This window comes from Tupaia chinensis, unplaced genomic scaffold (assembly GCF_000334495.1).
Source record: "Tupaia chinensis unplaced genomic scaffold, TupChi_1.0 Scaffold146687_1, whole genome shotgun sequence".
Lineage (NCBI taxonomy): Eukaryota > Metazoa > Chordata > Mammalia > Scandentia > Tupaiidae > Tupaia > Tupaia belangeri.
In genome coordinates this window covers 4,664,301-4,679,211 of record NW_006206544.1, presented here as the reverse complement: position 1 = coordinate 4,679,211, position 14,911 = coordinate 4,664,301, and the positions used below count along the sequence as shown (strand labels likewise).

At 38.3% G+C, this 14,911-nt stretch overlaps 1 protein-coding gene across 3 annotated transcripts in view; it reads left to right on the top strand.

Moving 5' to 3' along the window:
* SASS6 (SAS-6 centriolar assembly protein) overlaps positions 1 to 14,911 on the top strand; it is a 68,651-nt gene that overhangs the window by 43,048 nt on the left and 10,692 nt on the right. For all 3 annotated transcript variants that reach the window (XM_006169028.3, XM_014584375.2, XM_014584374.2), the window contains 6 exons: positions 3,036 to 3,230; positions 3,342 to 3,431; positions 3,510 to 3,689; positions 5,319 to 5,400; positions 7,357 to 7,487; positions 11,039 to 11,167. In XM_006169028.3, the coding sequence (XP_006169090.1) occupies positions 3,036 to 3,230; positions 3,342 to 3,431; positions 3,510 to 3,689; positions 5,319 to 5,400; positions 7,357 to 7,487; positions 11,039 to 11,167 (807 nt within the window). The remainder of the gene's footprint in view (positions 1 to 3,035; positions 3,231 to 3,341; positions 3,432 to 3,509; positions 3,690 to 5,318; positions 5,401 to 7,356; positions 7,488 to 11,038; positions 11,168 to 14,911) is intronic.

The following is a 14,911-nucleotide window of genomic DNA, read 5'->3' as shown; positions in this document are numbered from 1 at the left end:
CCCGCAGCTTGAAAATCACACTGGATACATTCTCCTTAGAGGAGAATGGAGAAGGGATTGTGGCATGACCATACCCCATGGGGAGTACTTTCTGTCTGTCTCTAGCTGTCTCTCTATGGAGAGCGCACGCATCCTAAAGCAAACTTAGAAAGAAAAACACTAAGGCATAGAGTTAAAGGAACTTGTCTAAGATCGCATAGTCAATAAGTGGAAGAGGAAGGATTGGAGCTCATATATTTGTCTGCCTTGGTACTATCTTATTCTTTCAGGCAACAGAGATTTTTTTTAAAGAGATTTTTGTGATAGGCACATGTGCTCTCCAGAAAGAGAGGGAGAGAGAAAGGAGAGCTCACCCCCAAAGGAGATGGCCATACCACAATCCCTTTTTCTTAATTCTCTGGATTTTGAGCATGCACACACAGGCACCTGGTGTGAGTTTCAAGCTGCCGGGTCTAGCATTCTAACTGCAGTCTACCATGTGGGAATGCAGTGACATAACCATTATGTATCTGCTGGACCCCTACAGAGACAATTTTTAAAAATCTTGCTACAGTGACACATTTGTTGGTGGTTGGCACTGATGAGAGACTTCCTAGCATTATTATACATTATTGCATAGGAATTATCCAGAAATTTATGTAGATTTTCAAGTCTATCATATTTAAATATGAAGTTCACCAGTATTATTATAGTTTATAAGAGTTCAAACTCCATTTTGCCATGCTTAAAAGGCGTAATGGCTGACCAGTTCTGTGTTCAGATCCTCATAACATTCTGCCCTGACTAAAGATATTGTCAGTTGTTCTTCCCTACAGCATAAACCTTTCATACCAGTTAGTAAGACTTTTCAGACTTGGAGGTACATCAGTAGCCTAAACACTACTCCATACTGCTCCATGATTTCTACTTTCTCAACCCTGAAACTAGCCAGGATAATTTGTTATGTTGATTTTTGTACAATATAATAAAATATGCCAAGATTTGTACAAGACTTGCAGATTATGGATCTTAAGAACTTCAGTTACCCAATTATGCTAAATTATACTTTTTAGACATTATTGCCCTAAAAATAATCATTTTTACCATCTATTTACTGCGTGCCACCTGATATACTGGGAAATATACACCAGGATTTAAATTTTTTTTTCCCCAAAGGGTACGTGCCAGAGATAAAGAGCGAGATAGCACTCCCCAATAGGGTGTGATGATGCTGCAATCCCTTTTCCTCCATTTCTCTGTTCTATCAAGATTTCAGGCACACAGGTACACACAACTGGTCTGTTTTTCAAGCCATCAGGGTTGGGATTCAAACTGGTGATGTCCATCCAGGATCCATCTCCCTTAGTCAACAGGCCATGGGGCTAGCCCCAGGATTTTTGTAAAGACTGAAAAGAAGTAATTTATGAAGCATTTCTTACCATAATTTTACAGTGAGAGAACTGAAATTTAGGGAGGTTAAGGACCAAGATTACACAGTAAAAGAGCCAGGACTTAAATTCAAGTTTGTTACCAAAGTCTGTGTTCCTAAAACCACTGTAGTATAATACTGTAATGTGATTTTTAAAAATTTTTGTTAAAACTAATGTACACTATCAACATTTGGGTTGATATTAGCTGAATAGAGAGTGATCTGTTCTCAAATTTTAAAAAGATGTATTTAATTTACAATTATTGCTTGCTTGCTTCTGTTTGAAGAGTGAACCAAAAGGAAATCAACAAATGTTAACAGATTTATTAACATGGACATTAGTTTTAATATGTTATTTGAAGAAGGTAGATTATAAAACTATACAGGATGCACTCTTAAAAAGTCTATAAATCAAGCAACAGAGAAAAATATTAATTCTAGATCATGGCTCTCACTTTTGACCACCCTTAGAAAGACTTCAAATAATTCTTCTTACAAGTTTTTAAAAGTCATAATTTATTCATACATCAGGGTTATTTTATTTTTCTTGCTGTGATTGAATTAGATAGTAGGTTTTGTTGTTGTTACTTTTTTCTAATGATAAAGAGTATATGTGTGTGTATATAAGGTGGGTGGGTGGGGCAAAGCACCTTCAATATGGTCTTACCCAGCATGTTTTCAGGCTGACCTCAGGAACTTAACCCATGGTCAGCCATATGACTTCTAGACTTTTAGGCTACTTGTGTTATGGCCGTGCCCAGTGACTGGGCCTTGATAGTAGTGTATTTTAATTTTAATTATAATCTAAATTCATTAGTTATTGATACCATCAGAGAGGTTTTCACATTCCTTTTTATTTTTTTTAAGAATTATTTAATTTTAAGGGCTGGCAGGTGGTGTGCTTGAGTGCACTGGACTCCTTCATGGTTGACCAAGGTTCAAGTCCTGGACCTGATGGCTTGCTTTCTCACTTTTCCTCTCTCTTGCTCTGTCCCTCTCTCTCAAATTAAAAATAAAAATAAAGTTAAATAAAAATTTTTAAAAATACTTATTTAATTTCATTATTATTATTTTTAATTTGTTATAGGGCACATGTGTTCACCAGAGAGAGCAAGACAGAGAGGGAAGGTTAGAAAGCAAGCCAGCAGGTCCAGGACTCAAACTGCAGTTGGCCACATGGGAGTTCAGTGCCTTAACCACCATGCCACCTGCTGGCCCCAAACTTTCATGTCTTTTGAAAAAAAAAAATCATTAGAACTGGAGCCAGCAAATAACGAGGTTAAGACAGCTGGATCCCAGACAGCTGGATCCCACATGGCTGACTGTGCAGTTCGAGTCCTGGGCCTGGCAGCTTGAAAATCACGCAAAGCATTTGTTCATGTCCAAAGTTTTGAGAGGAGAGTGAAGGAGAAGGGATTATGGTGTGGCCATCTCCTATGGGGGGTTGATTTCTCTCTGTCTCTGGTGAGTATACTTGTCCCATAACAAACAAAACTATTGAAAACAAACATAAAAAACAACTTAAAAATTATTAAAGATGTTTTTATATTTTAAATATGTTAATTGTAGATATCCAGACAAGCCTATGTCCTTTTCATAATTCATAATTTCTTTGTCCCCCCTCTAGGAGCTGCAGCGGACTAAGCAAGAAGTCCTCTCTTTACGAAGAGAGAATTCTACATTAGATGCTGAATGCCATGAAAAAGAAAAGCACATTAATCAACTACAAACAAAAGTGGCAGTTTTAGAACAAGAAATCAAGGATAAAGACCAGCTTGTTTTAAGAACAAAAGAAGCGTTTGATACAATCCAGGAACAAAAGGTCTAGTTTAAAATTTTGCTAAGCAAATTGATGATCACATTTATAAGTCATGCTTTTCCTAAACAAATATAAATTGTCCTAATTATTCATGTTTTTTACAAAATATATCAGGTGGTTTTAGAAGAAAATGGCGAGAAAAATCAGGTCCAGCTAGGAAAACTTGAAGCTACAATAAAATCATTATCAGCAGAACTTTTAAAGGTTTGCTTTAAAAAATTTAGTAGCATATTAATATTTCATTAGATTATGTAGAGATAAACATATGAAGCTTTTTTATAGGCAAATGAAATTATCAAGAAATTACAAGGGGATCTGAAAACTCTAATGGGTAAATTGAAACTGAAGAATACAGTTACTATTCAGCAAGAAAAACTCCTGGCTGAAAAAGAGGAAAAATTGCAAAAGGAACAAAAAGAATTGTTAGATGTTGGACAATCTCTTCGAATTAAAGAGCAAGAGGTAGTTACGATTTTGTATTTTGTGTTGTGAATAGCTTACTTGCTTCCTCAGCTACATTTTTTTTTTGAGTCATCTATCCAACTTTTTCTGTTATTATTATTATTTTTAATTTGATCAGAGAGAGACAGACAGAGGGAGAGGGAAAGTGAGAAAGCAAGCTGCCAAGACCAGGACTTGAACCACAGTCAACCATGTGAGAGTCCAGCTTTCCAACTACTGTGCCACTGCTGGCCCCATATTTCTTTAACTTCTACTTTGTTATGTTAGAGAATGGCTTTGGCCTTTTTTTTCATAAGAGAATATGACTAGATTCAACAGAAGTTAATCTATTAAAATTTGGAAAGTTAATCATCGTGGCTAAAATACTTTGATTGCTCATATATAGGTACGTGTGTGTGTATGTACACATATACGTATCACGTATAGTTGAGCTAATAATTTTATTCTCGTTTAATAATACTAGTTTGTTTTTGTTTGTTTTTTTAGAGTTTTTTTTTTTTTCTATAGGGCATATGCTCTCACCAGAGACACAAATACAGAGAAAATAAGAAATCATCCCACAGGGGATTGGTCACATTTTCAGTCTCTTGTCTTCCATTCTCCTCTTGGGATTTTGAGCACACATGCATATACTCCTGTCCTGAGTTTCAAGCCACTGGGTCCAGGACTTGAACTGTAGTTGGCCATGTGAGAGTCCAGTGCTTCAACCACTATGCCACCTGCTTGCCCCAATCTTAGTTTTTAAAAAAATTATTAATTAATGGTACAGGTTGAGCATCACTAATCTGAAAATTTTAAATCCAAAATGCTCCAAAATTCAGAACTTTTTGAGGGTCTACGTGATCACAAGTAGAAAATTCCATAGCTGACCTCATGTAATAGGTTCCAGTCAAAATACTGCAGTCAGAACTACTGTCTAGGACCAGCACAAGAGCACATTTGCGGGCCAGCTGGGTGGCCTGGTGGTTTGAGTCCTGGACCTGTGACTTGTAAAACACACCAGGCATGTGTGCCTATGTGCCCAAAATGCTGAGAAGGACTGGAGAAGGGATTGCGTTGTAGCCATCTCCCAGGAGGGTGCTTTCTCGTTTTCCTTTCTTCCTCACTTTGTCTCTTTGTTGAGTGCACATGTCCACAGCAAATTTTAAAAACTTTAAAATAATTTTTAAAAAAGTTGTACTTTTGGAAATCAGATCTCACATGGCCAACCATGGTTTAAATTCCTGCCCTCATGGCTTGAAAAACATACTGGTCACATGTGTATGTGTTCCTAAAATCCTGCTGAGGAGAAAAGGAGAAATGGAGGAAAGGGACTGTGATGTGTTCATACCCCATTTCTTTCTCTCTCTGGGTGAGCACACGTTCCCGTTGGCAATAAAAAAAGATACTGTACAAAATTCCTTTTGGGCTCTGTGTATATGGTGTATATGAAACATAAATGAATTTTATGTTTAGGCTTGGATCCCATCCCTAGGATATCTCATTATGTTTATGCACATATTCTGAAATCTGAAATTTAAACTTTTTGTCCTAAGCATTTTAGATAATGGGTATTCAACCTTTTCTACATCTCTTCAGTATTTTAACCTTTATTTTGCCTGACTTACTGTGATAATTGATATATTTCAGGTATGCAAATTACAAGAACAATTAGAAGCAACAGTTCAAAAACTTGAAGAAAGCAAACAACTTCTAAAAAATAATGAAAAGTGTAAGTAGTTTTATGTAAATAGTTTGTTTATGTAAGTAGTATGTTTGCAGTTTTTATTTTGAACCTGAAAATCTTACTTGAGCTTGTAACAGTATAGGTAAATCAAGATATTGCTATATGCAAATAATTTCTACTCTAAATGTACCTTTTTAATGTCTTTGCTGTAATAATTATGTCTTTTGCCCTATAATATAGTTATTCATCATTATACAGAAAACAATATCACATATGTCAATAACCTCAAATGGAAAGTATAAAAAATATTGACTTATTTACTGATTAAATTCCAAACTATTCCCAATAGTAATATAAATTATTCGAAACTAAAATAAAATATTAAACTTTTTATTTTTTTGGTTGGTATAGGGTATATGCACTCACTAGAGAAAGAGCAATAGAGAAAGGGAAAGTGATAATCACCTTCCGTGGGGTATGGCAGTGCAGCAATCCCTTTTCCATTCTCTTCGGACCTTGGGCACACATATACATGCTCCTGGTGCGATTTTCAGGCTGCTAGGTCCAAGACTCGAACCATGCAATTGGCTATGTGGGATTCAGCTGCCTTATCCACTGTGCCACATGTTGGCCCAGATCAAGCTTATAATTTGTAATAACATTGTCTTAGTTTTTAGTACTGGGTACCAAATAGAAGATTATGAACTTTAAAGTGTAAGATTTCATCTTAGAAGCAAAAGCTTTCAAAGAGATTCTTTTTTTGTTTTGTTTTGTTTTTGAGAGGTTTTTGCTATAGGACGCGTTTGCTCACCAGAAAGACAGACAGAGACAGAAAGTGAAAAATCACCCCCCAGAGGGGATGGTCACGCCACAATCCCTTCTCTTCCATTCTCCGCTCGGGATCTTGGGCACACGTGCACATATACCCTGCATGAGTTTAAGCCACCGGGTCTGGGACTCGAACTGCGGTTGACTACATGGGAGTCCAGTGACATAACTGTTACACCAATTGCTGATCCCATCAAAGAAATTCTTGACTTGCAGAAGTGTGTACTTTTGACAGTAATAGAATAAGGAGCCCAATGTGAGTTATTAAAATAATAATCGTTAGGGCCAGCAGATGGTGTAGCGGTTATGTTGCTGGACTCCCACATGGCCACCCATGGATTGAGTTCTGGACCTGGTGGCTTAAAGAATCACACCAGATGGGGACCAGCAAATGGCGTAATGATTATGTCGCTGGACTCCCATGTAGCCAACCACGGTTCAACTCCTGGACTCGGAGGCTTAAACTCATGCCCAACACATATGTGAGATCCTAAGATCCCAAGAACAGAATGGAGGAGAAGGGATTGCTGTGTGACCATCTCCCCTGGGGGAATGATTTCTCACTTTCTGTCTGTCTCTGTGTCTCCAGCGAGTGGACTTGCCCTATAGCAAAAATCTCTCTTAAAAAAAAAGAAAAATCACACCAGATGTATCTGTGCCCAAGATCCCAGGAGGAAAATGGAGGCGACAGGATTGTGGCATGGCCATCCACCCTGTGGGGTGGTTTCTCACTTTCCCTTTCACTGTCTCTGTCTCTGATTCTCACCCTTCCCCTCACTATAAGCACCCATGCCCTAAGGCAAAAACCTCTTTAAAAAAAACAAAAAACTTTAGTGACAAAAATTGAGGTGAATCTATATTGTTCTCCTGTGACATTAGTTTTAAAAACTTAAAATTTACAAAAAAATCTTAATGTAATTTTTAAATAATTTATTTAATTCCATTTGTTATTATTTTTTCATTTGAACAGAGACAGAGAGAGAGAAAGGAGATGCTAGAAAGCAAGCCACCAGGTCCAGAACTTGAACTGTGGTCAACCATGTGGGAATCCAGCACTCTTATGTACCACACCACCTGCTGGCCCCAAAAATCTTAATATAATTTTGAAATCTTTAAAGTGGTTAAAAAATAGTCAAATAAACTGCTTTTCCTTGCTTTGTTCTTTCATTTAAGTAATCACCTGGTTAAACAAAGAACTAAATGAAAATCAGCTAGTGAGAAAGCAAGATGTACCGGGACATTCTGCTACTCCAGCCGCACATTCTAGCAGCAACACAATCAGAAGTGGAATTTCTCCCAATCTGGTAAGATTTAAAATAAGATATAGATGATCTTAGAGAATTTGTTGAAATGAAAGTATTCCGATTGTTAGAAAGTCTCCATAAGTTAAAGTCTTGGTACTCATACAGACTGGAGTTACAGTTATTCTCACTGAAGTACAGTTAGTCTCTACTTCACTGTCCCCTTATAAGTGGGACATAAGCATCCTTGCCCTTAGCAAAAGGCTATTTTAAGGGCACACTTCTTTGTACGACTTGGCTGGGTATAGAAATCATTCAGTACAGCGAGTCAGATGGTGATTCAGGGGTAGAATGCAGTAATCTGCAAGGCAGTCTGACATAGGAAGGTTCCTAGTTCCAGTGTGAGATCTTCCTGAGTAAGCCAAGCACATGCGTTCCCATAATCTGGGGCTGGATGAAGCTGGGGTTGGACTGCAGTGTTAGGACTCTGTTGGGTGGGTGGGGAGGAGGGTCTGTCTGTCTCTCTTGTGGGAGAAATGGATAAACAAAATATAAAATTTCAAAGGAGAAACAATTCAGTACTTACTAAAATAATGCCATCTATTTTTAGTACACATGAATATGCATACACATCACATACACAAACCGTATTTAAGATACTATAAGAGTGAAGTACAGCTGCCCAGTGACTTTCTGGTTTAGGAAACCAGATCCCACATGGCCAACTGTGGTTCATATCCGAGCTCCAGAAACTTGCGAAACATGCCAGGTATATGTACGTACCCCAGAGTTCCCACAGGGTGGAAAAATGGAGAAGGGATTGTGGAGTGACCACATCCCACTATAAGAGGTGCTTTTTCCTCGTCCTTCTCTCTCTTTCTCTGTCTTTGGCAAGTACATGTGCCCTCTGGCAAATTAGGGGGGAGATATGGAGAGGATTCAGGGTTTGGGTTAAGTTTGGAAATGTGACTGGAAAAAACCTAAGCTGAATCCTATCAAAGGAAAAGCGAAAGAAAAGTCCTGTTAAAAGGCTTGTCAGCTCTGGATTCTAAAGAAACTCATTATGATATGTCAGCTTTCTGACTCCTTTTTCTTTTCAAGAAATAAAAGGGGAGTACAAGAAAAGCTGCTTCTACTTAGAAGGCGGCCTGGTACTATCAGGTAGCTAGGCATAGATGTTGTTAGGAGCTTGGCTAGCCCTCCCAGGTGGACCTTGGACTCTCTTGTTGAACATAACTTCACAGAACATTGACATCTGACGAAGATAATCTGTGATCTGGATGGGCTGGGACAACATTAAGACACTCCATAATCATGTCTGTACACAGACAAAAATAACGTCCCCAAACCACAGAAATAGCCAACCATCCTCTATCATGGCTGACATGAGTAGACGCTTCTTCTTTACCAACGACAGTTTTATTCCTCCTGCTTTATTAGATAGGATATATTCGGACACCCATTCATACTTTAATTGCCACTTCCTGTTAGCTTCTGATCCACAGCAAAGTTCTACTTTCTTTTTTTATTTTTAAAGTTCATTTCTTTCTTTCTTGAGATACAAAGAGAGACAGAGAGAGAGAGACAGAGAGAGAAGAGAGAGACACTTCCAAACGGGTTTTCATGCCACCCTCTATCCCTAGCCTCAGCCAGCCTGGATATCAGGCAAGCATTACACAGAGGCCTGAGGTCACAAACCTGAGACTTTCCCATGCGGATCAAGCATTGTTGAGTGTTGTGTTATCTGTCACTGTTTCACCATCTGGCCCCCTCAAAGCTCTACTTTCTTTCCCTTAAATCACCTAACGTGCCTAGGGGTGTAAGTAGGTGATATAGTGGGTTAAGGCGTGGGACTCTCACATGGGCAACTATGATTCTAGTTCTGGACTCAGCAGCTTGAAACATGCTGGGCATGTGTGCATGTGTGCCCAAAATCCTAAGAGGAGAGTGAAGAAGAAGGGATTGTGGAGTGGCCATCCCCCAGGGGGGAGTCAATTTCTCTGTCTCTCTCTCTCTCTCTCTGTCTCTGGTGAGCGCATACGCCCTATAGCAAAAATCTCTGAAACAAAAGATCACCTAACGTGCCTAAAGGTAACAAGTCCCTTTTACACCCACTCACTGAGACATAGATGCCCTTGATGTACAGTTATCACTAGCCTCAAGGAGCAATGAGCCCAGCTTAAGCAACTACAGGTGTGTTTCTGGTAGTTCTTGGAAGGCATTGACAGAGGTTTAAAGTTGAATTTTTAATCTACTTTGGTAAATCCAGTAGTACTAGATGTCTTGAGAAAGAAAAGGATTACTATTAAATTGGAAAAAGGTGCAGAAAGAAGTACTTTGGCTGAATTAAATAAATTTGAAAATGTTCAGGCTTAACCTGGAATGACTTATTATAAATAGTTGTATAAAAGGTGTTTCAGTTGTGCAGCCACTTATATATACTACTGTTTCTTAAGATTTATATTTCATTTATCCTTTTATTATAAAGATAAACTTTGTTTTTATGACATGGGTTAATACAGACTTCACTATGCTGAAAATTTAGCAGCATAGCATATTATTTTCTCAATTAGTCCATTTAAGAATACTGCTTTTGTTTTTATTTAATGTGGCAGAAAATTGTTTTTATTTTATGTCTGATTGACCTTTTATTTTCAAAATTATTTATTTAATTTTATTTGTTAATTGTTATTCAATTTGACCAGAGAAAAAGAGAGAGAAAGCAAGCTGCCTAGTCCAGAACTCGAACCACAGTCAGCCATATGGGAGTCCAGCCCCTTAACCACCACATCACCTGCTAGCCCCTGATCTGATTGACTTTTTGATCTGTGACTCTCTTTTTTTATTATAGTTTTTTTATAAACAATTATTTATTTAATTTTTATTTATTCATTTATTTTATTTTAATTGGACCAGAGAGAGACATCGACAGAGAGAGAGAGAGGGAAAACGAGAAAGCCAGCCACCAGGTTCGGGACTCCAACTGTGGTTGGCCATGTGAGGGTGTCCAGCACCTTAACCACCACGGCACCTGCTGGTCCCACGACTCCGTTTTGGGAGGCCTAGAGAACAAGATGGTTTAGAAGTCTTTAACTCTGGGAACCAGCAGTTAGCGTAATGGCTATGTCGCTGGACTCCCACGTAGTCGACCGCAGTTCGCGTCCCGGACCCGGTGGCTTAAAACTCACGCTGGGCGCGTGTGCGTGCGTGCCCAAGATCCCGAGAGGGGAATGGAGGAGAAGGGATTGCGGCGTGACCATCCTCCCTGGGGGGTGATTTATCGCTTTCTGTCTCTCTGTCTCTCTCTGTCTGTCTGGTGAGCGCACGCGCCCTATAGCGAAAACCTCTCCAAAAAAAAAAAAAAAGAAGTCTTTAACTCCATTCAAAGGCAGGCCACTTGCACAACCTCTGTGAAAAGCCTTTTGAGTTAGAGGTGCTCAACTTCTTATGTGTAATAAAGCAGAGTTTTACAGTGTCATGATACACAAAATTGGCCACTCAGATAGTGCTCTCCATTGTTAGTAGTTTTAATAGATGCTAATACCTCATGGATTAGCAAATGCTACTTAGAATTAATTTCTCATGTTTAATCATTTTTATGTTCTTATTTTTAGGTTGATGGTAGACTGACTTACCCGTCTTGTGGGATTGGTTATCCTGTCTCTTCTGCATTTGCATTCCAGAATACCTTTCCTCATCCAATATCTGCCAAAAATACTGTCCACCCTGTTTCAGGACCAAAGGTGGATAAGTTAACTAATACTTTTTTGGGATAAATATAACAACTTATTGGCATACAGATATTTTCCATCTTTTAAAAGTTTATTTTCTTTATTAGGTTGCAAAGTATTAGATAATGTACTAGAGGAATACATTACAGGTTGAGATTCTTAATCGAAAAAGTGGAAATTTAAAATGCTCACAAATACAAAACTTTTGAGGGCTGATATGGTTCCACATGTGTAAAATTTAACACCTAATTTCATGTGATGATTTGCAGTCAAACCACTGAAATGGGCCAGTTGGTGGCATGGTGGCTGTATTCAATATGGGCAACTATGCAGTTTGAGTCTCGGAGCCGGCAGCTTGTAAAACGCAGACATGTGTGCGCGTACACACTAAAAATCTTGAAAGAAGGAATAGAGAAGGGATTATTGTAGTGTCACCATGCCTTATTGGGAGTTGCTTTCTGTGTCTCCCTCTCTTGTAAGTGTTGTCTAGCAAAAACCAAAAATAAAAGAACACTGCAATACAAAAATTCTGTACAAAATTACTGTAAGACTATGTGTATATGATGTATGTGAAACATCAATGAATTTCATACCAGATTTAGTTCTTTTCTACCAGGTAATCTGATTTTACATATATATATGCAATTATTCCAAAATGTGTAAAAATTTGAAAGCCAAAATACTTCCAGTCCCAAGTATTTGGGACGTGCAATCGATACTGAATGTTTAGTATTTTAATATGTTAATATGTGTCAGTATTTTATCTAGAGATAACATTACTGACACATATTAACATATTTGTTTAGAATAGTGTTTGATATACAAGTACTGTGTAAATGTTATCTATTATTGATAATAAAATGTATTTAAAAATAGAAATTACAAAGTGAGACTAAAATTGGTTATAAGTCCAATTTATAAGATTTTTTTTTGACCAGCTCCTTTAGTGGTTATGGGGGCCAGGTCCCACATGGCCAACCACGGGTCGAACCCTAGCCCAGGCAGCTTGAAAAACATTCTAAGAGTGTTTGCATACATCCCCCAAAACCTGACAGGATGGAGAAATAAGTTGAAGAGATTGCATTATGGCCATGCCCCATTGGGGATGCTTTCTCTCTCTTTCCTTCTTCTCTTTCTGGTGAGCACACATGCCCTCTGGCAATTAGAGAAAGGTTTTTTCCTCAAACCTCAATGGATTGTTCTAATCACTGCTTACTTTGCTGACCATTGATCTAAGTAATCTGTGCAAGCAGATTCTTTTGGGTTTCAGTCAAAAAAATTATTCCATGAAATTGAATGTGTGGTGTATTTAATTAATGTCTTGAAATGTTACTGTCAAGATTTAATACATTCAAATAGATGTGTAACTGTGAGGATCTAAAATAATATGGGCAGTTAAATTAGGCAAGAAACAGATTACACTGAAAGAATAAATAAAAGAGCTAAAAGATTGTGCTGTGCTGACAAATAGAACACACACTTGATCATTTTAAAACAATCTAGATAAAATAACTTGGTTCTTTGTTTCTGAAGATAATAATAGACAAGGATTCATTCAGTAAATGCCTGCTATAGCCAGGCGTTGTTCTGGCTGCAGAAGATGTAGCAATGAGCAAAACAGACGAAGCCCCTGCCACCTTGGTGCTCAAGCTTTGTGGTAGCATACCATTGGATAGAAGACTAGTATCTTTCAAACTAAACTGTTGTTAAAGAGGTGGTATTTGATGTCAAAGAAAATACTTGTGATTACGTCTCTAGAGTAACTTCTCAATCCTCAAGGTGAAACATGAGCAGATTTCATTGAGTTTATGAAAAATGTATGAGAGGTTTTTTTGCAGTGAAAAAATTTTCACATGATTTATTTATTTATCTTGATAGTGTTTGGTCCACAGTGTATATAGTCAGGGGTGCATTTTATCTAGAGATAGCATTACTGAGGTTTTTGTTTGTTTGTTTTTGTTTTGTTTTGTTGAGAGGTTTTTGCTATAGGGTGCATGCACTCCCAGAAAGACAGAGAGAGACAGAGAGATAGAAAGCAAGAAATCTCCCCCCAGAGGGTATGGCCACACTGCAATCCCTTCTCCTCCATTCTCTTCTCGGGATCTTGGGCACACACACACACGTACCTGGCAATGAGTTTAAGCCACCGGATCTGGGACCTGAACCGTGGTCGACTACATGGGAGTTCAGCAACATAGCCATTACACTAACTGCTGGTCCCAGCATTACTGAGTTTGATTAATCACCTCATTTACTAGATGGTTCTAACTTAAATTTTAGTTATGCGATATGACATATTCTTAAATTAATTAATTCCATTTGTTGTTATTACTTTTTAATTTGACCAGAGAGAGACAGAGAGACAGAGAGATAAAGGGAAAGTGAGAAAGAAAGCCACCTGGTCCAAGACTCAAACCGTGGTCTGCCACGTAGGAATCCAGCACCCTTAACCACCACGCCACCTGCTGGCCCCCAATATTACCTATGTGTGTGTGTGTGCCCAAAATCCTGAGAGGAGAATAGAGGAGACAGGATTGCAGCATGGCCATTCCGTCTGGGGGGCTAATTTCTCACTTTCTGTCTCTCTGGTGAGTGTACAAGCTCTATGGCAAAAAAAAAACCCTCTAAATAAACAGATAGATAACGGCCCAGCTGGTTGGCATGGTCGTTAAGGCAGCTGGGTCCCACGTGGCTGACTGGTGCCAGACCTGGCAGCTTGAAAAATGGGCTGGGCAGGGCTGGCAGGTGGCATGGTGGTCAAGGAGCTGGACTCCCACATGGTCGGCCATGGTTTGAATTTTGGACCTGGCTGCTTGTTTTCTCACTTCCTCTCTCTCTCTCTCTGGTCAAATAAAACAATAATAATAATGATAAATAACATTAATTTAAAAAAAGAAAAAAAAAAACAGAAAAAGAAAAATAGGCTGGACTTGTGTGTGTATGTGCCCAAAATCCTAAGAGGTGAATGGATGAGAAGGGACTGTGGTGTGGTCATTCCCCTGGGGAATGCTTTCTCACTTTCTCTTTCTCTCTGTCTCTCTGGCAGACTCAAACACCCTACAGCAAATTAAAATACGTGAATAAATAATGTATGAGCATGTGAAGCTCAAAGTTACAAGAATATAATATCTAAATATTTCTTCTATGATCCCCTATTCTTTGCTCAGAGAAAAATACTATGATATACTTTTGATATATTTCATTAATATTCAAAGCATGTATAAGAATGAATATATGTTTGTGCATGAATATACATGTTCATAGATGAGGGGACTTCAAAAAATTCATGGAAAAGAGGTATTATGAAAAATCGTACGGATTTCAACTGTTTTTGAACCAAAATGTACGTGTACTTTAAAATTCAGTTTTTCCATGACTTTTTAAGAGACCTTCTGTATATGAGTATTTGTATATATAAATACAAATGGTGTGTATGTATATTTATATGTACATATATTTTTATATTTTTTATATATTCATATATGTACACACACACATACTTTTTGTTTCGTGTTTTTTTTATATTTTTTTGCCATAGGGCCTGTGTGCTTAACAGAGAGAGAGAAAGAGGGAAAGTGAGAAATCACCCCGTGAGGGAATGGCCATGGTGCAATCACTTCTCCATTCTAATCCTAGTATTTCAAGCAAGCATGCACACAGTCTGGCGTGCTTTTCAGCTCATCAGGTCTAGGACTCAAACCCATGGAGTCAGCCATGTGAGATCCAGTTTGTTAATACCATGTTCCCTGGTCCCCG